Raw genomic sequence first — 24,032 nt, 5'->3', positions numbered from 1 at the left:
AGGGAGGATATTATGGATGTGGGGGTTTTTTATTCTTTAACCAATGTGGGCCAGCTGCAGTGTGTTTGTGGTTTTATATTTGGGTTTGCGGTGCTGCAATGCTGTGTGAGCTAAAAAATTTATAATCAGCGCTGAAACTACAGCGTGCATGAAATGAACCAACCCGAAGAGCCTCCCCTGAGACACCAAAGAGATTACGTACCTGTGTGAGTTCGCATGTGCTCGCCGCTACATTCGCACACACACATACACGCACGCTCTCCTGGGATAACTCTTTTTATGACTGTCATCATATTAACATAACACTGTCTAATGCACATAACCTTCCAAAGCTAATTTGAATGACTCCTAACCCTCTGTCTCTCTCATTTCCATTGAATGACTTAACAATGTTAGCCCAGTCGGTAAATGAAGATAAAACACTTGAGAAGCATTTCCAGTAGCATGCACCGGGCCAGTGTCTCCAAACCGGGGAAAACACAACATAGCAGCGAGAAGAGACTTTTGTTACACAGCAGCTTTTAACAGTTTTGTAGCCTTTGTGGTGGTTCGTTTGGTGACGTGTTTGTTAGTTTCTGTAAGTAGGTGTCTAAAGCATCTCTGTAAACAGTCACCAGTGTTTGCAGGTTAACTTCGCTTTATGGGGTTAAACACTGCATGATGCAATTAGTCATAGCCTGAACAAGAGAAAGTTAGGGAAAAATAAAAACTACACAAGGAAAAATATACTTTAGCAATCGGCTAACAAAAAAGTAACACAAAGACACACTAATTCTAATAATAGTCTTAAAACATGCAATTTATCAAGATCCCTGTAAGAAATCAGCTTGGACAACAGAGGCCACCTTGTGTCGCCTTGCTTTCCACTTCAAACTGTTTCCATTTTCAGCAGCATTATGATTGAGCTTGATATCGTTTCCTCAGCTCAGCTCAGTCGTAACAACTCTGGGTTCACTGATGGCCTAGGGGTACTTAAATCTGCATTTCCTCTCACTCATGCATGCTAAGAGCCGAATCTGAGAGGCCTTTTTTTTCCCACCGTATCCCTCTCAGTGCAGAATTATACATCACTATGTAAGCAACATCTGAGATAGAAAGCTACACGCTGGCATCTACTGTTCACTTTCTGCACATGCAGGACTCTACAAGAGTAGCTTCCTTGTATTTTGCTAGGAAAATGGATACAAATGGTATTTTTCTGTGTTCCTAGTTTCATCATTTTTGACAATATCTTCAACACCACTGACTGAAATGCAGCCCCAAACCTGTTTTTGCAACAGTAGCAAAGTGCCAAAAGATTCTTTTTTTCCTTTCCTTTGCCAAGTGGTTCGTTATGCCCGGTACTGTAACCTACCAAGGCTTTACATTGCTGAAGTGGAGTAGAAACAGGTATACAACAACCAGCCCATTTACCATTCACCAAAGACATTTATGACTTTTTTAAAATCAACACAATAAGCTCTCACCAAATATCAATTTAGTGTTTTATTGTATTGAGTTTTTTAATAAAGGTATTGGCAGTCTTACTGAAATACATCATGACACATTGTGCGTATCGTTTTGGACAAAGAAGATGTTTTTGTTCTTTAGACACGTGTTTCATCTCTTGGTGGGACATCATTTTGTAATACAGACACTGAGAAGTATATAAAAAAAAATATCAAATGCATGATGGATAATCCATGTAACATAACAAGACCCATGTCATAATAAACACAATTACCCAGCATAGAGAGTAAATGACAGGCATAACCTGAATTTTTCACTTCCTCTCTGTTCTTGGTCAACAGCAAACTCTGTACACTGGAATAAATCTCTGTAACATTGAAAGATTTGTACTTGAAACTTAAAGCAAGCATTTGGTCAAGGTTGTGTAAACAGTCTGAAAAGGCACTAGATTATATTATGATTTGTACATCTCTTCATGCGGTAGAAAGAGAAAAGTGGAATACTCTACCAGAAGTAATATGTTGATCTACAGCTTCATTTTAGAGAACAACAGTGCTAACATTTAATGATCTTCTCATTAACATCCATTATGAAAGAATACCCTTTGATGTCTGACTTTTGTTTTGATTTTTACATGCATGTTCTCCCTTTCCTTTTTAAGCTGCATAGTTCACACGATATCATGTAACATAAAAAAATCATGATCTGATTCCAGTTAGTGAGCTACATTTTCAAGTATTAAGAAATTCATCTCAAAAATTGTCAAGAAGCTTAATGATTTACAAAATACCTTAAAGCACATTAACAGCTACAATGATTTAAAGAGATTTGGAGTATTGCTAAGAAATGTCTGGGCTGCACTGGCTTGTAGGTTTTATTTTGTTTTTTTGAATCTAACTGATGTTGAAAAAGTCAGCCCGGTGTTTTTTTTAAAAAACCTCTGAGTCATGTTGTGCCAAAGCTTGAGGCAGTGTAGTTCCACATGGACCCTGGAAATGGTACCTGTGCCCCACACACACACACACACACACACACACACACACATTGAAGGTGAGAATTGTACGTCTGAAGGGCGTGTAGGTGGTCTAACTTCATCTTATTTAATGAGGACTGTGTTATTTGACTGACTTACATGAAATATTCTGATTTCGGTGTTGTATGTATATTAAACTCCGCCACTGGAACACCTCTGGATGCAATACGAGGGCCAAACATGGCTGCTGGGTAAACAATAGAAGATGCTCCCACCTATAGGAAAACAACAATCAACAATGACCTCCAGTGGCAACTTATATGGGAAAAACACAGGTCGAGTAATTTCTTAGCAAATATTGTGTTACATGACAATACTACACAGGAAGAATACAGTATATATCACACGTGCATATTGAAATTAAAATGACTCACCACGAGACAAAGATCACAGGTTTCAATTTCTTTTTCCACCTTGGTAAGAATGTGAGAGTCCAGCGTCTCCCCAAAAAACACCACATTGGGCCTCAGAAGACCATTACACTCTCTTTCTTCACACCTACAAAGAGCAGTATAAAACCTCATTTCCTCCAGTATAAAGTCCTCATGTTAATGGTCTCATACTTTTTCAAATTCTATCCACACTGACAAAGATGTGGCCAGAAAAGCCAAATGCTTGATAATTAAAGATGATAAAATCTAAGAATAAGCCGTTTTCTCAGGAGATGTCAATGTGCAACTTTTCAGCCATATTTTCAGTGACACCTATAAGCAAAACTGGATTTGAAGTATTTATAGCGCACTGCTGCCCCCCAGTGGAAGAACTGACCTGACTAACAGGAACATTGGAGTTGAGTTTAAACTCATTCAGCAGGAAAAACCTGCAGGCCTGCAGCAGCTCAAAGAGACAACAGGGTCACCGGAGGTGGGTGGAGATGATGGGTAACCTAAACCTTCACAATAATGCAGATGGCATGCTTCCCTTAAGTGTGCATTTTCGTAGCTATTGTGTTTTCTTATTAAAAAGATTCCATGTTTTTGATATTTGTTTCCTTTCTAACAAGCACATGCTTTTCGAAAGGGGAGAAAGATTTCCCGGTGAGGCACACAGAATTACACAAAAAAAATATGTAAACGTCACACAGTGCATAAACAGCCAAGCTGACAATTGCTTAGTGTTTGCATAATCATATGCAATTAGAATAAGTTTGCTTATTAGACTGGTGCAGAATACAGAATTTGAGGAAACTAATTTTGCGTCTGACCGACTACAGTATATGCAAAACAAAAAGCTTAGCAAATCTGTCTGTCAGTGTTATTAATATGGCATGAAAGTAATCCCACCTTGGCAGCTTATCCACAGGAATCTGGGCATCAGGAACATCTGGGCCAGGGTCACTGCACATTAATACAGCAAAGACTGTGGGTTAAAGAGTGATCCACCCATGCTGGAGGTTTATGTTGATCAATGTAAGAGTTGGTATTTCAAAGGTTCTGTTACTCACCCTTTGTTTTTTAAGGGAGCACATATGGGGCTTCTCTTGTTCACTGACACATGACCGCAACTCATACAGCGCGTCTCCATCAGACTGCCTGCAGTTACACACAGAAAACACAGCTGTTGCACATTAGAGTGCTGGGATCACAGAAAACATCTCGTGGGAACAGACAGAAGAAAGATTTTAGCAGGTGAGTCAAACGTTTTAGCACTCTGGCCACTCTCAAAACAGTATGAAAATAGAGAAGCCAGTCAAAATGTTCCTCTAAAAGGCCAACTTAACACTTGAGCAGGACACTTCTTGGACTTTTCTCCACTGACATTAAATTACTGACTAAATCTGTGGGCTTGAGAGACCAACCACTATGAATCAGATTTTTCCATATCCCAGCGAAACCACAACAGCGCTGTCAAAGTTTCCACTAATATCTACACAAGTTGTTTTAGGATGACTGTACATTGTTAACACAAACTGGAAAAGTTGTTCAATTTCAGAACTTAAAACTGAGTGTGAAACTGAAGATACCTATAGAGTGAAATTCTTTTAATATTAGCACACAAAACTAGACATGGAGGTAGTGAGTCACAAAAACAGCAAGGCCATTCTGACAGTGCAGTTCTCTGCCAAGGCATGCTGTCATGCTCCAGCTTGCAACCAAGTTTCATATAATTCCTCCTGGTAGTTTTTACATAATCCTGCACGTAATGAAATTAAACAGCTGCTATTTGCATTTTGTATCTGTTGTCACTTGCTCTGCTCCTCACCGTGAACGTTGAGCACATGTTTGGACCCAGCCTGACGGTGCAGGTCATCTATGCACTGAGTGATGATGACCACAGAGCGTCCCTGCTTCTTCAGCCGAGCCTCGCATTCTGCTAAAGCCAAATGGACAGCGCTGGGCTTCTTGTTCATCACAAGCTCCCTTCTGTAATGGTAGAACTCCCAGACTCGAGACGGGTCGCGAGAGAAGGCCTCTGGCGTTGCAAGGTCCTGAGGACAGATCCACATGGTTGTGTTTTAAGCACAGACTTTAAAGGTCAGAAGGCTGCCATCAAAATGCACAATCCAAAGGCATATTTAACTGAAAAGGGAAAACACAAATACAACCTAAAAAATAAAAAAAAAATGAAATAAGAAAAGAAAAGAAAAAATAAAATGCATCCATGTAAAAGTGTGTGCTGCTTCTTTATGAGTTACCTGAGACAGCCACTTCCTCCACTTCTCATTCTTTCCACGAAAGGTTGGTACTCCGCTCTCTGCGCTTACACCAGCTCCTGTTATGATGGCTATGTGCTTGGCTTTGGAAAACACCTCACGGAATTCAGACATGTCTAGGAAAATATAATAAAAACTACTTTTACATCAGAGCAGAAAGCACAATTGCAAGCGTTGAAACCCTTCAGACATAATGATGATACCCAGATGAGTTAAGAAAAAAACATAATCATTTTAATTTCGATAGAATCAAGCAGCCTGTCTTCTTTTCAGTTACCGTGATGCACTTCCTACTTCTTAATTAAGCGCATCAGGATTTAGTTGTTTGCTTTTCATGAACTGACTTCTTACTCGGGTTCTATATGTCACAGAATGATGTAACTCAAACATTGTACTATGTAGTACTATGCACAAGTGTTCATTTTACCTGAGCTGTGTTTCACTGCATCAGCCAGCGGTCCTTTGGTCACATGAGAGGAGCACATTCGAAGCCCAAGAGCAACGACAGCTCGATTTCGGAGAAGCATTGTCACTGGAAGACCAGATAAAGATAGAAAAAGGCTGAAAATCCAATGTGTAACCTCACGCATGCTCACACAAGATGTTTGAAGGGACAGTGTAAGAGTCACCGTTTAAGCACAGTATAAAAGAGGTTTTGATCTAAATCATAGCACATCAGTGAGTGGAAGTGTATGTGTAGCTGGTGGTTAAGTGGTGTAATCCACGTAAACATGGATTACAGGTCAGCAACAAAACAGTATGATGCAGCTTTGGGAGTCCTGGGTGGTGTGACAGGGTGAGACATCCTCTGTGATGTGTCACAACACATGATAAATACATCATACTGCCATCAGGAGGAAGGTCTTTTAGACCTTGTAGCATAACTGATGAACAAATCCAGTTGATATGAGAGTCGCTCACTTTGCTGCAGCACTTATTGTTTTGCTTTACTTGTATTTATCTGACAGTCGCCACAAGACACAAATGGCGCTTCCGAAAGGACAATAAATGCAAAATTCAGTGCCTGTTTTGCTTTATATGCCAGTGAAATATAAATACAAAAAAGGCACGTAAATGAATACAGCTGCAACGTAACTCAGATAGCCTGCCTTTTTAGGCCCCGACACGCGAATGTCGCGTATTAAACCCAAAGAAGGTTGCCAGTTCTTCCTACTTTGAGGCCAACGGAAAATAACAGAAAATGACAAAAGTGAGTGCCCATTAACCTGAATAAACTACCTATTACGTTTAACGAGATGTCAAGCCTAAGGTTAAAAAAACATGTCAAAAGGTGCTTAAGCTAATCTAGGCGTTAAAGGCTATAAAGATTCTGCACAATCCGAGTACACGTTACAACTACTTACTGCTGCGGCTCTTTGTCGCGCGTTTCTTCCAAAAATAACCCAAAGAAGCGTTTCAGCCGATGAATTAATGAAAAGAAGACAATGTTAACTGCAGCTAACAAGTTGCAAACTCATTAACAAACTCCAAACATCGGCTGCGTCGACATGTACCCGTTTTAAAGTCGGGGGGAGGAGTAGCCACAGGGATCAAATCGTGCTCGCTGTCAAATAAGCAGGAAGTAGCCAGTCCATCCGAACATGTATCTGTTGATACTACAAATATGAGCGTGTTTTAAATAAACTTGCTACAATACATTTATTGTGCTCACCTCGCTGCGATATAAACCTTCTATCAGAGCAGAGTGCCACAACGAGTTTTCTTGTTTACCTGTACGCTTGATTATCGTGAGCAGCCGTAAACGTATCAAACTGTCGTAAATAGTACTCGCGAGCGTGACCGCCACCTGCTGGCGCGTTGGCGAAATTGCAGTTCATTCAAGATGATTCATTCATTCTCAGGTTTAACGATTCAGTGGTTTCAACTTTTTATGCTTAAAAAAATAAAAGCTCTGACAAACGGATAGAGATTTTATCAAATAAGATTATTTCAGATATATTATAAGTAATTATTTTGGTTCGAAAAAAATATTTATTTCCATACAGCACAAATGTATTTAACCGTAATATAATTGTATACATCGTAACCTATAAAGTCCTAATCTCTTCTAATTTGAGATTATATGTTTCAGTTTTTACATGTGAAAAAATCTGAATTGATCAATGATAATGAAATGATCATATCATGGCTTTATATATCCCTTCGCACTGTGTAGTGTAAGCATGTCATAACCCACCAACGCCTCTCTCTCTCTCTCTCTCTCTCTCTCTCTCTCGCTCTCTCGCTCCTTCCCGTCATCAATAGCTACCTCCCAGCGTGTGAGAGTGGCCGTGGTTCTGCATCTGCCCCCAGTCGGCCAGAGCAGTCTCCACTGGACACTGGGTGAAAATTGATGGCGACCATTCCAGCCAACAGCACAGACCGCAGACCGATAAGGAGACTCCGCTCCAAGAGTGAAACACCATATCTTATAGAAGCACGACTCTCCTCCAGCATGCGGACAGGTAAGAGCACATCCATCCAGCCGTCATGCTCTCAGATCTTCTTGTTGGATGTTTTTTCTGTCCCCCTTTCCAGATGTCGTTCAATGATGTGGGTGGAGTGAGGAGATTACGGTCTAAAATACGCTCCTGTTTTTATGCGAATGAGCTTCCACAGAATGTGTGGATTTGTAGGACAGTTTTTTGGGGTGTGGGATTTAATCCTCAAAATCTGTTAATGGGTAGCTTTAGATATTTTTGAAAGGGAGGGAGAAATGTGAGTGAAATGTTATGCAACTTTGTAGACTAACGCTGAGGCACGGTGTCCGCTGCAAAACTCCAGAATACAGAAAATATACAGATTTTTACATTTTTATTTATTTATTTATTTCATAGCTTTAAATAGCAGTCTCGTGTGGATTTTGATTTCGTCAGCGTTTGGTAATTGCTACCACTGTAATTCAACGCAGTTACATAATAATGAAAAAAAAAATCTTCAACGTGACCCTGTAGTAGCCCCAGCTTTGGCTGTGGTGCACAAAAAATCAGGTGGGATGTCCGAAGTCCTGCATGTATTTCTCTCTCTCGGATTCTAATCACTGCATTATAAACAGCTGTCATTGATCCGAGATGATGCTGGTGGCGAACAGTCTCCCGTCTCCATCACCCTGTGCAAAGTGTGTTGCATCCCCTGTTACCATGGTGATTTGGCATTTTATGCTGACTGAGTCAACCGGATTCAGATCTTCTGCACTACAGTGTGATTATGATACACTACAAAGCTGCATCCAACAGTCTGTTTCGGCGACAGATCTCATCACAGTCACGCCAGTTAGCAGCCTACTATGAAGGATGTTTGATAGCTTGTTTTGTATCACAGCCAAAAATGTGGTTTTCTCTTATTGGTCTCATTAATTGAATCACATGCCCTGCTGTTTTTCTTTTCTCATAAAGCTTCTATATAATAAGCTGGCGAAGTTCCTCTTGTCCTGCTGTATCAGCTTGCTGGCATCACACCCATCATCCACTCAGCAAAATGTATAGGGTGCTGAAGCTGCCATGTCTGTAGTGTGTAAGGTTTGGATGTTGGCCAGATGTCCATGTATTGTAGCTTTCAAAAGATCCTTTCTTTATTTGAAACTACCACACAATGGCACATATTTTCACCTGAATATCACAAATATCTTTATAAAGGATGGCTTTAGATGAAATTACTGTGCTAATGAGAAGAAGTTTGAACAGTGATAAAGCAGTGTCGCGTCATTATGAAATCATGTGTTAGTAATTCATCAATGAATCATTTGGTTGCAAAGTGTCCTAAAAATGAGTGAAAATACCCAATGTGGCACCTTTAATTCCTCCCCCATCACCCCGAGCAACACTTCCAAATCTCAAAGAGTAAGACATTCATAAAATACAGGAAATTTGCTTGGAAGAAAATCATCTACACATATTATTCACATATTATTATCATTATCATCATTGTTTCCCAAATGTAAGATAAATAAAGTGTTTCTCATCTCATCATCATCATAGTCCTTTACAAGAAAAATAAGCAGTAAAATGCTCCCATAAAGAAAATCTTTCCTGCCTCATACCACAACCCCTGAAGTCCTTTGTTAGATTGTATTATATTTAGATTTTGATTTGTTCAGATCTTTACTTTTTCTTTTTTCAGTTAAATTAAGCTTTTTCTTTTCCCACCTTTCTAATACTTGCTTCAAGGCTGGTTTACATGTTTTGGCTGCTGCAACAAAGTAATTTCCCAGCTTTTTGGGATAAACAAAGTACATATCCTATTTGAAAAGCCAAACCTTGAAATCAGTTAATGGTCGCTTGTTAAGAGTATTTTATGCAGTTTTATGCTTGAAGAGCGGAGCATGTGCAGTCTCACATCAGGACAGCTTGGATTCCAGTGCAGCTTGTCATTGCACGGCAGCTGTATTGACAGCTCCCAGGTGTGCAGTGCGAGCCCAGGCAGCACCGGATGCTCACTTGTGTTTTTCTTGACATATGAAAAAGAGGGGAAAAAAGAAACAGTTCGAGTCTATTTTGCTTTCACCAGTGAGTGTTTGGCCTGTGGAGACGAGCCTGTTGTCAGTGACAGGACACTGTCAGTTGTCTCTGTGCTTCATTTTTATTTTCCTACTCTACCATCGAGCTCACACAAAGCATAAAGATGGTACGGGGGCGAATTGTACAACAGTGCTGTTGACTCACTTCCACCTGTAGAAGTGGAGCAGGATTTAGCTTGCTTATTGCCAAGGAAACCAAAAGTCTTGTGCTTGTGCACCCAGGTGCTTAATAAAGATAAATGACCAGGGCTGCCAAGTATGTGAAGCAAGTACTAAGCAATTATCTCTCTGTAGTTCACAGCAAGACATTGAATAGTTACCTGTCATGCATTTAAACTCTTATAATGGTTTAAACACACCCCAGTTCTCTGCACAGAAAGAAAATATGGTAAATGAAAAACAAATGTTTTGGCTTTTGTTGTTGTTGTTTTTGTTTCCTTTAATAAATGAAAGAGAGCATAATGAGATTATGATCAATACACCACTAATCCTGTACGGGATTATTATGCTTTGTGTTCATTCATGTCTGCAAAGTTTATCTGGGAAGGTTTATCTGTGCGATCATTAGAAGATGAACTGAAGGTTCATATCTTGTCTTGCTTTATCCCCTAAGACTAAAAGTAGGTTTAGCTAGCCCATGCATGGATCAGGCGTCCCCAGTCTTTGCTGTAACTTTGACTTTTACAGAGATAAGGCTGAGGCTTACAAATAAGAGGTACTCTAAGGGTTTGTAATGGAATTAGGGTTCACGTATGAAACATGGCTTTATTGCACTGACCTGTTTAGAGCCAGCACTTATCTAATTTGCCCTGCAGTTAAATGGCTCTGCACACAGACATAATAACATAAAGGCATCAGTTACCGCGTTGCTGTCAACGATAAAACACGAAAGGGGGTGTAGGTGTTGACAGACGGCTGACCTATGTGTCAAGACTGATTCCAGTCTGTACCGCTTGTCATGATGCTTTATATTATTAGGACACACACACACATACACACACACACACAGACATGCGTGGTGTCTGGGATAGCAGCTGTGAGCTGACAGAGAATCATCACTGTTTAGCTAAGCATCCTGTCTATGGGTTTTTAACAAAAAACAAAAAAACAAAAAACTAAACAGAGATTTGTGCTCGTGCATTCGTTTCACTGTAAACTTTCGTGAAGACAAAGTGTGCATACATGTCAGTTCTTTGTTAGCGCTTTGCCAGCTGACACAGCATTGTTTAACTGGAAGAGCTTGCCTTGTTGGTTTTTTATTCGCTTATCATTCAGCTGCTCGACTACAGCCCCATCTGTTTTCTGTCTGCTTCACACAAGAAAGTCTCCCAGTTAAAAGGAGCTGGCGCTTCTGATTTTCTACTAAAATATCTCTGATAACTGATCAGACTTCTTTGGATTTTCTCACATCTTTTCCATCACAATTAACCTATCATTCTGTCTCAGTCCCTCATTTCTCCTTTTGTTGAAAATAATTGATTCCCATATTTCTATTGTCAGATACAATCTGTTTTAATACCAGAATACATTGATAAAATCACAATTTGATATTATGGAGTAGATAGATTTTTCACTTTTCTTACTTTGTCACACTGTTGAGATGTGTTGAAATGTTATCCACACAGAGCTTGCCTCTAGCTAATCATTTCATAAACACTTAGTACAAAAATCCTGCTTATGGCAGTTTGGATTCCCACTATTATCTTTAGATATTTTTGTGGGTGTACATTGTTTGTTCTGTTTTTCTAGACTTAACACACAGTCCAGCTTCCTCACCTAGTTTTCAAAGATTTTCATACCCCACAATAGTCTCAGCACACCTACTATACAAATATTAGTTATGGCAAACAGCTGGATGTTGTGTGGGGATGCCTGGAGGCTGGAGCTCCCGCTCTTATACCTGGCCTGCATGTAAATAAACTCAGACTTGGCTGCACTGCAGATGTTGGGATACTTTCCTCGGCTTTTGTGCAAATTTTATTTAATATTTATTTGCAGTCTTGCCTGTGCACAATGTGCATGCCGAGGCTTTTCATCCTAGACATTCTTGCAAATTCAGATGTACAGCCAAACGTGGAAAGACGCAAAGAGAAGCAGCGTTAACATTTCACTTGGACACGTTCTGTCTGTCTCACAATTTGATGTTTGAGCCTGGCTTCTGTGCTGCAACCACATTAAGCTAAAAAAAGCCAAATTCAACTCATTCACCACCCACCGCTCTCTACTTCTCTCTTTCCGTGTTGCAGTGCCTGCTGTCCTAAAGAGTACAATCAATACACAGATGCATGGTGGGACGGGGCAAATTTTTGCTGCAGAGCTCTGCTCGCCAGCTGGGTTTACATGACAGCTTTTACAGTATGTCTGTACTGGACTGGAGAAATGTAACTGTAGTTTTCCTTGCAAGATGCCAGCAGTTATTTTGTCTTACCTTTTGCTATTTCAGCATTTAAATATACATATTTGTTTCCACAGAAGAAGATCTAAGCCAGTTTAATGTAAAAGGTGACTGCAAGGACAACTTCCACCAGAATTAGCAATCATCAATTCAAGCTGTCAGCCCTTTTTTTTTAAAAGGAAAAGTGAATTTCTGATGACCTAGTGGGGCTGAAATAAGTGCAGAGGCTGTAGAATTTGAAATGCTTCAGCTGTCTGTAGAGACGTTAGAGGGAATTAGCGAATGTGTTTAACAAAGTAGTGATAATAAGCAGCAAGAAATCTATATCAGTTCTCAATCTCTGTCTTTTGTGATTTATCGCATAGCCCCCATTGCAATTTCTGAAACACGAGCATACAGAGCGTGGCTGACATTTTAGACCATCTTATGAGAGACTGAAAAAACAACAGGCACCCATCTTCTCTATTTGGTTGCAAATGTGCCTTCTTGTGCTGAAGCATCTCGGGTCTGAATAATACATGAGTGGGTAAATGAGAGCAGAAAATAGCAAAGCTATATCCAGAACTCTTACTGGATGTTCCTGCTCCGTGAACCATCAGAGAACCATCAGTGTCACCTGGCCTGAACACCTGCCAACCTCTCAAGGAAAAAAAAAAAATTAAAAAAAATTAAAAGACAGGCAGGTGTCTTCTACGACAGCCTGCAGGAAGCTGCAGCTCTCTCTCTCTCTCTCAACAATCTTTCTCTCTCTTCACTTTCTTTTCATCTCTCTCCCTCTCCGTGTCACACTTTTAAGTGTGGAAAAGGCTTCTGGCTGTGATATGCTTTCCACATGCCAGCTGAGAAATAACGCATTTTTCAAAAAGCCTCGCAAGCCAAAGAACGCAGCACGATGATGTACTTATGGGCTTTATTTATAGTAAGTGTGTATGCACATTGGATAGAGATGGGTAAGGATTCCGCTGCAATAAAAAAGGCAGCATGGCCAAGGACCAATTATTACTAGACTCGAGAACCCTGTCTGAATCACTATTACTCTCTAATGCTGCTTTGAAAGAATGTAAGGCCACATGCATCGAATGACTTTGCGTATGAAGGAATAAAATGCAAAACACAAGCGTAGACTGCGCACAGGATCCAGGAGATGGATGGGTGGATGATATCCCTGTTATCTGCAGTGACAGTAAAATGTATGTTCTCAGCAGATGGTGTCAGCCAGTTGAGAGACATACAGTGTAATCTGTTAAGTGGAGAAGGCGAATGTATGAAGACAGAAATTTGATACAGGTGTCACAAATGCAATTCCCAGAGTGCACCAGCCCTTTAGGATCTTTCTGCTGAGTAAGTGTCTTCACAGAGTAAGAATCCCCTCAACACTGCCGCAAACCTGGGACTCAGTTCAATCAAAGCTGCATTGCACCACTCGCCCTCCTTTAAGATTGCATCCTTTTTCTAATGGTAAACCTAAGCTATATTGTGACAAATATTTTTAAACTAGGTGAATATTTATTCCAACAAAAATATTGATGGAATAATTTTTTGGATTATTAGTTGTTATGTAGTCAAAAAAAAAGGCATTTTTTAAATTTTTGTTAAAATAATATTCAGCAGTTACTTTATGTTATAGTGCAGAGCTTATTTTGGAATGAAACTATTCAAATGAAATAAAAAGGTGTTGTGTTTTCCTTAAGAAAACAATATTGTAAATCATGCCTGCATTTTCCAGGCAGTATGCAATCTGCCATTATATTGTTTTCTAAGTCAAATATATTCTTTTAAAACATCAACTGTCAACATCTGTATATGTTATATATGTGTATATGGATATACAGCCCAGCTTCAACTTCCCAAATGTAAGAAGGATCTCTTATAGCTAAATAATGCTCCTTTTTTGATTAGCCCTTTAAAGCCTGATCCATGAAATAAGAAAATATTTTTTTAAAGTATTTTTTTTGAAAATGGATTGTTTAGTGAACCTTCTGACTAATTACAAAAATTAATATTAATTTGCATATATGAGTTTCAGTTTGTTCAGTTGGAATCCTATTTGCTATATCAGGCAGTTGATTTCAGTTTTTCAGGCGGGGGAGGATCACGCTGCTGATGTAGAAGACAAAAACTCACAAAATGTCATGCATCAAATATGATACACTTGGCTTTAAAGGGTTAGGTTCATTGGCAATTTCTAGCGTTAACATCAAGATGGGTACTGTACCACCTCATTCTCTCCCGGCAGAGCAAATTCAAGTGACACCATGAATAAATGCCTCAAAGCAGAACATAGACTGCATCATTTTTATTCTTTGTTTATTAACAACAAATAGCTACAGTGTAATCACATACTAATTCTCAACATGTGAGCTTTAAAACATTCAAGTACAAGAACATTACACTTTTACAGAAGCGTTTATATTAATTTAATATAGACTGCTTTTATCAGTGCTTAAAAAAATATGAAACACAGTGGTGGGTTTTTCATCCATACTGTAGTTGTTCTTCTAGCTCCTCCCTTTATGGGTTGCCACATTATAACATCTGCCACCATCTCACCTTGTCCCTAGTTTCCTATTCTTCCGCACTAACCCTCTCCTTCACTAAATCCATGAATCTCCTATGTGGTCTTCCTCTTTCCCTCCTGCCTGGTAACTCTCAACAACTCACCTTCAACAACCTTTGTCCAGTATATCCACTACTAGTATATCCTCCCTCTGCACAAACCATCTCAGCCTTGCCTCTCTAAACTTTTCTCCAAAGTAACATCTTCAGCTCGACCACCTGCAATTTGGTTAGCACCACCATCTCCAAACCATACATCATGCCAGCTCTCTGTACCATTTTGCAAAATCCTCCCTTTCACTGTTGCTGTTATCCCTCTGTTGGGACATTCAGAGTCACTATGATTAATTAAAGATATTGTCCTGTCACTCAGCCATTCATAATGCAGGCACCACTGTAGTGCGTTACACCTTAAACTTTGAAAATATGTGGCAGCGGTCATTCAGTAGGTCATCAGCAATCAGGAAAATTCTTGATGTGAAGTTTTTTTTATATTACTGAGCTACCGGTGCCTGAAACTAAATGATATTCGTCTTAACTTTATCAGAGCCAGAAGAGGCCAGAGGGGACCAAAGCTCTTTAGCTGAGCGCCCCCTCTGTAGTGCGCTGCTCTCTGAGAGAATGACAGATGAAAGACTTAGTCAGAGAAAACTCAGAGCGTCTGCAGACACAGACAGCAAGAACATCCAAGAGGAGTGGCACAGTCTGCCTGCCACTAATTACTGCAGAGCTCATTGGGGATTGCTTTGATTTTGTGGAATTTCTTCTGTTTCAGTTTCCACTAACCTGCTCTCAAATACTGTGATGTTTTTTACAAATATAATCAAACTGTATTACAAAAGACTCTGTGCTGGTAGTGAAATATGAGGTACTCTGTCCTTTTCCTTTCTGCTAGCTTTATTAAATGGTAAATGGCCTGTATTTATATAGTGCTTTACTAGTCCCTAAGGACACCAAAGCGCTTTACATATCCAGTCATTCACACACACATTCACACACTGGTGATGGCAAGCTACATTGTAGCCACAGCCACCCTGGGGCGCACTGACAGAGGCGAGGCTGCCGGACACTGGTGCCACCGGGCCCTCTGACCACCACTAGTAGGCAACGGGTGAAGCGTCTTGCCCAAGGACACAACGACTGAGACTGTCCAAGCCAGGGCTCGAACCGGCAACCTTCCGATTACAAGGCGAACTCCCAACTCTTGAGCCACGATCACCACAAATAGGATTAACATCTAATGTGCTCTTACAACAAGAGATTTTAAACAAAAAGCTGCTATTTATCAAATAGCAACACAATTATTTACTTGACAGACAAATAAAAAAAAACAGTAAAAAGGAAAACCTGAAACCCTGGGACAGAAGAGGCTGGTGGTTTAGACAACCAATGTAAGGAAAGTTTTACAAAGTCGTGTGTTTGTCCTGTAAAACCATAAAAGACAGATACAAATGTTCAGCAGCACAATGTTCTGTCCAAAAATCGTTTCAAATTTGAAAGATGCAGTCATTAAAGCCTGTTGCCTGTCTTCATTTCATAAGAGAGGATGTGTGAAAATGTATATCATTATAATGGAGATGAATATGATATGTCAGTGTATTACAGTCTGCCTCTGGAAGATGAAATTAGGGCAGTCCTTGGAGCACCACTGCTCCCTGCTGGTGCAACTTTCACTTTTTGCAATTTAAATGTTCATACACTCAAAAGTGTTGCAAAGCTCTATTAATGAAAGCTCACTGTGTTAGTTACTGATTAAAAATATGTATATTAACTGAATATGTCATTTACATAAAAGAGATACATTGCTCGCAAGAGCTTTATGAACATTTCATCAACTGTCTGTGAAGATTCTCAGTCATCCAGGTCATCGTAGTCAAAGGAGCTTGCAAAGAAAAGCGTCTGGACTTCTTTAAGTTGCTTGAAGACGTTTCACCTCTCATCCGAGAAGCTTCTTCAGTTCTAAGGTCAAATGGTGGAGAGTCCCAGATATAAACCTAGTGGGAGTATCCCCCCACATAGGGACAAAAGGACCCCCCTGACTCTCCACCATTTGACCTTAGAACTGAAGAAGCTTCTCGGATGAGAGGTGAAACGTCTTCAAGCAACTTAAAGAAGTCCAGACGCTTTTCTTTGCAAGCTCCTTTGATTTCATCAACTGACTGATACAAGAAAAATCATTAGTTGCCTAACACAGGTGAACAGCGATTTGACTGTCTCAGTCTTTAAAAGAAAGGATTTGCAGCTCATCAAGTGGACAATTTTCCATTTTTTTTACAGAAAATGTCCTGTTTTTTGTTTGTTTTTGTTTTTTCTAAATAACTGAGGACCCATACGTGTGTGCACGCGCGCGTGCGCGTGTAAACAAACAGTGAAAATATATTTCTGTTATATACAGATTTGTCTGTTACTTAATTTGGTGAAGTACAGCACGTTACGTGTAATGTCATTTAGTTAGTGAGAAGGCTGTTAAACTGAGGATGATTCAGAACCCTGGCTCTGATGAAATCATCCATTTTTAAGGACACAATGCAGTTTTTCAGATTTTTTCAGAACCTCGAGTAGTAATGTCTCAAATTTACCATGCAGACAATTTGCTTGAAAAATTATTCATTTGACTTGTCGGCTGTTAACTTTTGTTTCTGCTCTACAGTTATTAGGTTTCTTCATGCTGTGAGTAAGTCATTAAAGATAATTCAGCACTTTATAACCCTTGTGGATGTGCACTTCACAGGAAGCAGTCTTTGTGACTTCCCATTTGGAATGAATTCATGTAGAATCACTCCAATTAAGAGTCTGGCTCCGCCTTGTTAAATTATACAGCTTTGGGTTTCTTGAGCTCTTGGAGAAATCTTCCAGAGATCTGCATATTTTAGACTTACAATCCCTGCAGAATGAACCATTCACATTGTCAGACTAAATGTTTTAGTTTATGTGCAAATCTGTTAATGGATTATAAAATTTGTCATGTATACAGTGCAGAAATATTATATGAGAGCTTTTCAGGCATTTACACAAGACGATTATTTATAGATTGAAAACAAATCATAAGTAGTTTCAATACGTCCACAGGACTGACTTCCAAATGTACCTTTTCTCTGTGGTCACAGAGGTGAGATTTTCTTGTAAAGCTTTTGGCACATCTCAGACAAATGGGTGCTCCGGTCCTGCATGTTTGTGCTGATTGAGGTATGTCTTTTGATAGCATTTCTTCCTGCAGATGGACCATGGGTAGCCCCCCTGTACGCTTCACCATATGTGTATCAAACAGTCTTTTGTACTGAACCGTTTCCCACAGTGAGAATGGTCTTCTTTGTCTGGTGCAGAATTAGATAAGCGAGAGATATGAAGTGTGAACTTTTTCATGATCCTTTAGTAGTCCTGGCTTGTGTAACATTTTGGCAGTCAGCACACCAGTACGCTTTTTTGTTGTTGTTCTGCTCATATCAAACCAATTTGCACGACCACAAGAAAGTATCAGGGATACGAGTCTCTAACTTGACTTGGATTAGTGTCTTACATGAGTTTCTGAAAGTCTCTAATCACACATGGTGCTCTTGATGGTGTTAGATTTAACCAAGTGGCCCTCTGCAGCTGCTACAGTTTCTTTTTCATTCCATTTAAATTCATTCTTCTTCTTTGTGTGTCTCGCATTTTTCATAGTTATCAAAATCCTTCCAGCAATAAGAACAATGACAAGGACTCTGCGCTGAGAGGTGTCTAGTGTGTCTTGTCAAGTTAGAAGTAATTTACCAAAAAATCCCACAAATGCAGCAGGTTTTGACACTGTTGTAACATTTGAAGGTCCTGCTTCACTCTAGAAAAACTTGTTGTTTTGGCCTGTTGTTGTTTGGGATGATGAGTTAGGGTAGTAGAACTTTGTTGGCTGTCACACAAATCTTCTGGTCTTCTTTTAAATATTGTTGAAATTTGAAGAGTTGTTATGTGTTGGTGCCACAGCCACTGATGGTAGCTCATTTTTACTTTTTAGAATAATTTTTCCAAATACAAATTGTTGGCTTAGGATGTAAGTTTATCTTCTCACAAAAAATACTTTGGCTAGGAGAACCCAAGCAACCAATTCTGTTTATCACTCAGAACCAAAATCTTTTGAGTCATCTCGTGCCTTTTTAGTTTGCTACCGGAACCAAAACTCTGGCCATGAACAAAACACTCAAAAGGTTTCTTGTTGCCTTCCTCTGAGTTTGTAAATGACAAAACTATTATTTTTGTTTGTATTGTCATTTGACTAGCCTTCATTAAAAGGCTGAAGTGTTACTTCAACGGAGGCTCCTTGGTGTTCACTCAAAACAACAGGCTGCTGCCCTACATTCCTTATCATTTCTGAATTTATCTTTTCAAGGCTGTCTTTTCTTTCCTTTTTGTACTCACTTCAAAGCGAGTTATGCCTCTGCTGATCCTTAGCAATACACATGAATCATGATATGACAGCCATGGCCTTCATCATTGTCCAACTTTAGTTGCTGATATGACTCAGCTGCAACCAGCTGTAGAATAAAAATGGCAACCTAACCACCAAAAACATTTATTTTTGAAACTCATGACAATTGAAACATGTGACCTCAACCCAATAAGTTGAGCATGAGTGTGATTTTCAGTCACTGACATTACTGAATGCAGAGAGACCCACAAACAAGCAACCACTGCAGTGAAGGTCTAGCATAGCATGTCAACAAAGGAAACACAGCATTTGGTGATGTACATGGGTTCTCAGCTTCAGTCAGTTATTGACTGCAAAGGATTTTCATCCAAATATTAAAAAACAATTCCTAAATTTAAAAATTAAGTTATTTTGTCTAATTACATTGATACCTCTGGAAATTTGAGACTATGTACAAACAGTTCTGTAATTCCAAAACAGTAAAGCTGAATTTTAATTCAATTCAAATTGAAAGTCTGCACTTCAATCACAACTTGACTGTTTGATTTAAAATCCACTGAGCTGGTGTACAGAAGCAAAACTACAAAAGAAAATGTGTTACTGCCCAAAAACTTCTGGACCTAAATGTTTGTCTCAGGATGCCTTTGAATGGCTCCCAGGGAAGTGAATGACTTACACTTACTTACTAGTTATAGATGTGACAATATTCAGTAAAAACATAAGCACATAGTTTTGTTGTTGTTGTTGTTGTTTTACTCTAAACACGGTTATGTAAAATATAGTAAGTCCAGTATTGGTTTTAATTTAAAAAAAAAAAAAAAACTTTCCTTGCAATACTTCTGCACATTTATAAATACTCTGCTATCCAGTGACTGTACATTTATTTTATTAGGTTTATAGTAAATAATAGGAGGGTTTTTTCTGTTGACTGCTTGAACTTTTTTTTTTTTTTTTTTTCCAAAATCTTCACATATTCTTTCTCCATGAGCCCTTCCAACTTGATGAGATTCCCAGTTTCCGATGCACTGAAGCATCCTCACAGCCTAATACTCCCACCAACCATGTTTCACTGTAGGCAACCTGTTCTTTGGGTGGTATGCCTCTCCATTATTTCTCCAAACATATGCAGTGTCTCTGTGGGTGAAGAGCTCTAATTTTGTCTGCCCAAAGGACAAGCTCCAGGTTGTCATTAGCATACTTCAGTCTGGCTTGAACATGCCTCTTTTGCAGAAGTGGATCTCCTCTTGGTCTGCAAACTCACAGTCCGTTCCTGTGCACATTTTTAATGATTGTCTGCTCTGTAACTACAACTCCTGAATTGGCTAAGTCATTTGTTAGTGTCTTGCCAGATGATGTGGGGTCTGTAGACCCATCTCTCACTAGTTTTCTTTCAAAGACTTTGATATCTTTTGCTTCTTACGTCTGCTTGTCTTATTCTGTACTGTGTGGCTCTCTTTAATTCCTTGATGATACTTCTCACTTCATTTCTTGACACTCAGAAATGCTGTGATAACTTTCTATATCCACCTCTTCCTTTATGAGTGTCAACAATTGTTTTTCTCACATTCAAACTTTGGTTTTTGGCACAACACTTTCTCTAATCAAAGGTGAAACCTGTATGTCTCACGTTTCACAAGCTTTAAACACTTGAAGTTAAAGCACATCACTACTATAAAAATGTCCGTTTTTCAGGGGGGTTCAAAATATTGACTATGGTCATTTTTCTTTTCTGAAATAATTCTGTACTGGCACCAACTTCTTCAGATTAAAATGTGACTTTTTTCAATCTAGCCAGCAGAGCTGAGTTATCTTTAGGGCCAAGCTCCATTTGGAAGATTTTCTAACAACAGAATTTACAAAGAGAAAGATATAAAAATATAAGACAGACAGGTGTTTAACAAGAGCCTCTACCCCTGAATCCTGCTCTGTAAAGTGGCTGTTCATTCTGCTCAGTTGACACTGGATAGTTTGTGGGCAGAGCAACTGGATCTGAAATCCACACTGAGGCACATCTCTGGCACCACCTGGTGGCATATGTTGTTCAATTTTAGCTGGCTGAGGAGGTCAAAATGGAAATGTGCATGTTAAGTGTGAATGTGTGAAATGCGTGCGCTGGTCCTGTTCTCATCTGGCGTGAAAACTATGCTTTCACTTTATATTTGTTTATGTTTCGACACCATGAACAAGATTCAGGAGAAAAGCAGAGAGGCCTGCTTTTGTGCTGATGTGCATATAAAAATGTGCAGTCCGCTGTGGTAGCGCAGTACGTGATCGACAACGCTTGCTCTTGTGCCTTTGAGGATTATTGCTTCTTTAGTTCTAATGGGTCAAACTATCAGCCAAGCGGTTGTAGAAAAATTATTCAGACACTTAAAAGGGAATTACTCATTGCCAGTAATTATGCAGAATGGCTGCTTGATTATCATTACTGATCACTGTTACGTTTATTACCAATTAATCCATTCAGCCAGCCATCTTCCCCTGCCCTTTCAGATGCAGTAGACAGTTTAGGAACTTACTTATGAAGGTAAATATGTTGCAGAGTGTGAGGGCTTGGTAATGACTGCCAGTTATCTTTTATTTGTCCATTTAGGTAATTTGTAATTTGGCCCCTTCCACGTTTTCATCAAGATTGGGTATTATTATTTTATATTCGTATTTACTCCTTACCTTGCACGTACAGTGCATGGTAACTAGCTGTACGCTGTGTGTGTGTGTGTGTGTGTGTGTGGGGGGGGGGGGGGGGGGGGGGGCTCAGGCACTATTTCCAGCACTGTGATAATGAATTCCTCCAGCAGAGCGTAGTACATCACAGCTCCCTGCTTCACTATCTCCCACTGAGCTGCAGACACAAGCTGCAGAGGAGGGACGATAAGAAGCACGGAACAGGGAGGCAGGGAGCCGAGCAGCACAAATGGAAACAGCAGAAGGATTTTGGATACTTGCAAACGGGAGAAACTCACTGTAGTGCTGCATCACCTCGCACAACTTAGGCATTTATTGATGCTTAGTTGGGTGTTGAACACTTACCTTTAATATCTCGCTCACTGCGCTGTAGTGGACAAAATTGAATTAACAAAACCTGATTTAGCGATGAAGATGGCTGCTTGCTAATAACGTCGTAGCTATGGCAAAACTGGAATATGGAAGCCGGTGGTCAGAAGCACATCGCTTCTCCTTTGGAAGTAACTCTGCGCACTGCGTCTTGGCGCACAAACGTGCACGCGAGAGGGTTAAATCATCATATTTCCCCCAATTACAGACAGTGTTCGTGATATTTTAACATTTGGAGTCCATAAATGTCGCTGCACAGTGTAAATGTTTGGTGACGAAACTGAATATTTTTTGTGCTTTGAATTTAGAGTTGGCAAAATGCCAACTGACCCCACTAGATGGCAGCATTGCAAAGACTATTGCATGGAAAAAGCTGGGCAGCTCTGCAGTGGATGCCTCCTACTGCAATGATTTCATTTTAGGTTCTTCTGTTTTTGTTTTCTAGCAGATTGCAGTGTCAACACAGTGCAGAATGTAACACCTGCATGTACTTTTCTAAAGTCTTTTTTATTCATATTTAGTCTTTTACTCATATTTAAGCAATTACCCAGCTGCTTTTGTTAAGTTTATGCAAGTGAGTAAATTATATTTAACTTCACCTACCACATGTAGCATATCCTGGCAGCACCTTTCATTCAAAACTTATCAGTTTAATTAACAATAAAGAAAGATTATGGAGACATAAACAAGACAAGAAGGGAAATGAAATATGACAGAAATGAGAAGTGAGCAGCTTTTTATTTTCAGTTTACTAGAGGGTAGTTACAGGCATGTTATCACAATCCCTGACACTTAGTGACCATTTCTATGAACACTTCTGTCGGCTTAAGTGGCTGAGCTGGTTAGTATCTGCACAATTATTACAAAAACAAACAAAATAACAAGTGCTCGTGTTTTAAATAAATTAACATTGTTTCACACGTGTTGCTGTCTGTGGATTTTTACATAATCATGTCACATTACTCTGTTGCCTGCGATAAAAAAGATATGGCTTAATTCAGAAGGTGGAGCCAGGAACTTCATAAAAGAGTTGAGATTCGGTTCCATAAAATCCTTCACATTTTCCCCGTGGCAAATTAAAAAAAATGTGCAAAAGGCAAAGCGCTGCACTTTTATCATCTTATCTTCTAGATTGTGTCAAGGAAATGTGGTGCTGTCTTACTATGAGTGAGCGAGGCAGATAATAATGCAGTGAGAGAATGACAGATGGGAAGAGACAGAGAGATACGCAGAGAATGGGAACAGCAGATTTGTAGTGACAGGCTGCTCAGTCGGAAGTTGTAAGATTGTTTAGCCTAAAATCTGCAAAGCAGCCATGGAAACCAGTTTGAACCAGAATCCAAAATATGAAATAAACAGAGTCACAAAACTCTGTCTTGAGGAAAAAAAACAGCAAAAAAGGTTGTACTTACAAGGTGACTCCCAAAGACATATTAGCTGAAAACTTGCGATAGCTCAGCATGTGTGGTGTGCAGTGTGTCTTTAAATTATTATTATTATTTTTTTCAAATTGGCAAAAACTGGACACGTGGAGGACAAAAGAAGAATTGGAAGGCCTGAAAACTATCTATAGCAGATGAACAGTATCAAAAAGTCATATCGTAAGAAACAGGAATAAATCCAGCAAATACCTGGCACAGGATCTGAGAGATACATCTGGACCTTCAGTTGATCCATCTACTGTTCACTGAAGCTGCTCAGAAATGATCTCAGGGAAAGGATCGCTGTCAAGAAACCATTCTTGAGAAAGGGAAACAGGGAGAAAAGGCCATGCTATGCCAAATTACACAAGATCTAGGTTGAAAATTAGTGTTTGGCTGCCACTGTACCATTTTTTGAGGGTTGCTAGCATTAAATTCAAGATGAGCTCACATTCTTCCCAAAAACGTTGATATTTTTCACTTTAAACATCTGATATGTTGGTTTTGTACCTTGCATTGTCAGTTATAAATAGTGTTTGAATGATTTGCAAAGCAT

General features: G+C 39.5%; 1 protein-coding gene across 3 annotated transcripts; it reads right to left on the bottom strand.

The window, feature by feature from the left end:
• Positions 1-1,501: 1,501 nt before the first annotated feature.
• On the bottom strand, positions 1,502-6,891 carry LOC146613385 (NAD-dependent protein deacylase sirtuin-5, mitochondrial-like). 3 transcript variants are annotated; one of them, XM_085377544.1, is made up of 11 exons: positions 6,808-6,879; positions 6,650-6,742; positions 6,500-6,524; positions 5,563-5,667; positions 5,118-5,251; positions 4,685-4,910; positions 3,927-4,014; positions 3,766-3,819; positions 2,857-2,980; positions 2,582-2,697; positions 1,502-2,451 (listed from the first exon to the last, which is right to left on the bottom strand). In XM_085377544.1, coding segments are annotated over exons 3-11 (921 nt in total). In that variant the 5' UTR covers positions 6,501-6,524; positions 6,650-6,742; positions 6,808-6,879; the 3' UTR covers positions 1,502-2,378. The 3 variants fall into 3 exon arrangements, with proteins under 3 accessions (XP_085233670.1, XP_085233675.1, XP_085233671.1); XM_085377549.1 differs by lacking the exons at positions 6,500-6,524; positions 6,650-6,742 and having other exon boundaries at positions 6,867-6,891; XM_085377545.1 differs by lacking the exons at positions 6,500-6,524; positions 6,650-6,742.
• Positions 6,892-24,032: the final 17,141 nt, after the last annotated feature.

Source organism: Diplotaxodon limnothrissa, linkage group LG18, assembly GCF_057381915.1.
Source record: "Diplotaxodon limnothrissa isolate DT_005_m linkage group LG18, D_limnothrissa_male_GT1.1, whole genome shotgun sequence".
NCBI lineage: Eukaryota > Metazoa > Chordata > Actinopteri > Cichliformes > Cichlidae > Diplotaxodon > Diplotaxodon limnothrissa.
Note: the sequence above shows the minus strand (reverse complement) of the source record. Positions and strands in the feature narration are given on the sequence as shown.

Bases quoted from the DNA above. Each gene is read 5' to 3' on its own strand.
- LOC146613385 (XM_085377544.1), bottom strand. The intron at 4,911-5,117 runs GTAACTCATAAA...ATCTGTCCTCAG, and splicing joins GGAGGAAGTGGCTGTCTCAG to GACCTTGCAACGCCAGAGGC. The intron at 3,820-3,926 runs GTGAGTAACAGA...ATTAATGTGCAG, and splicing joins GCTCCCTTAAAAAACAAAGG to TGACCCTGGCCCAGATGTTC.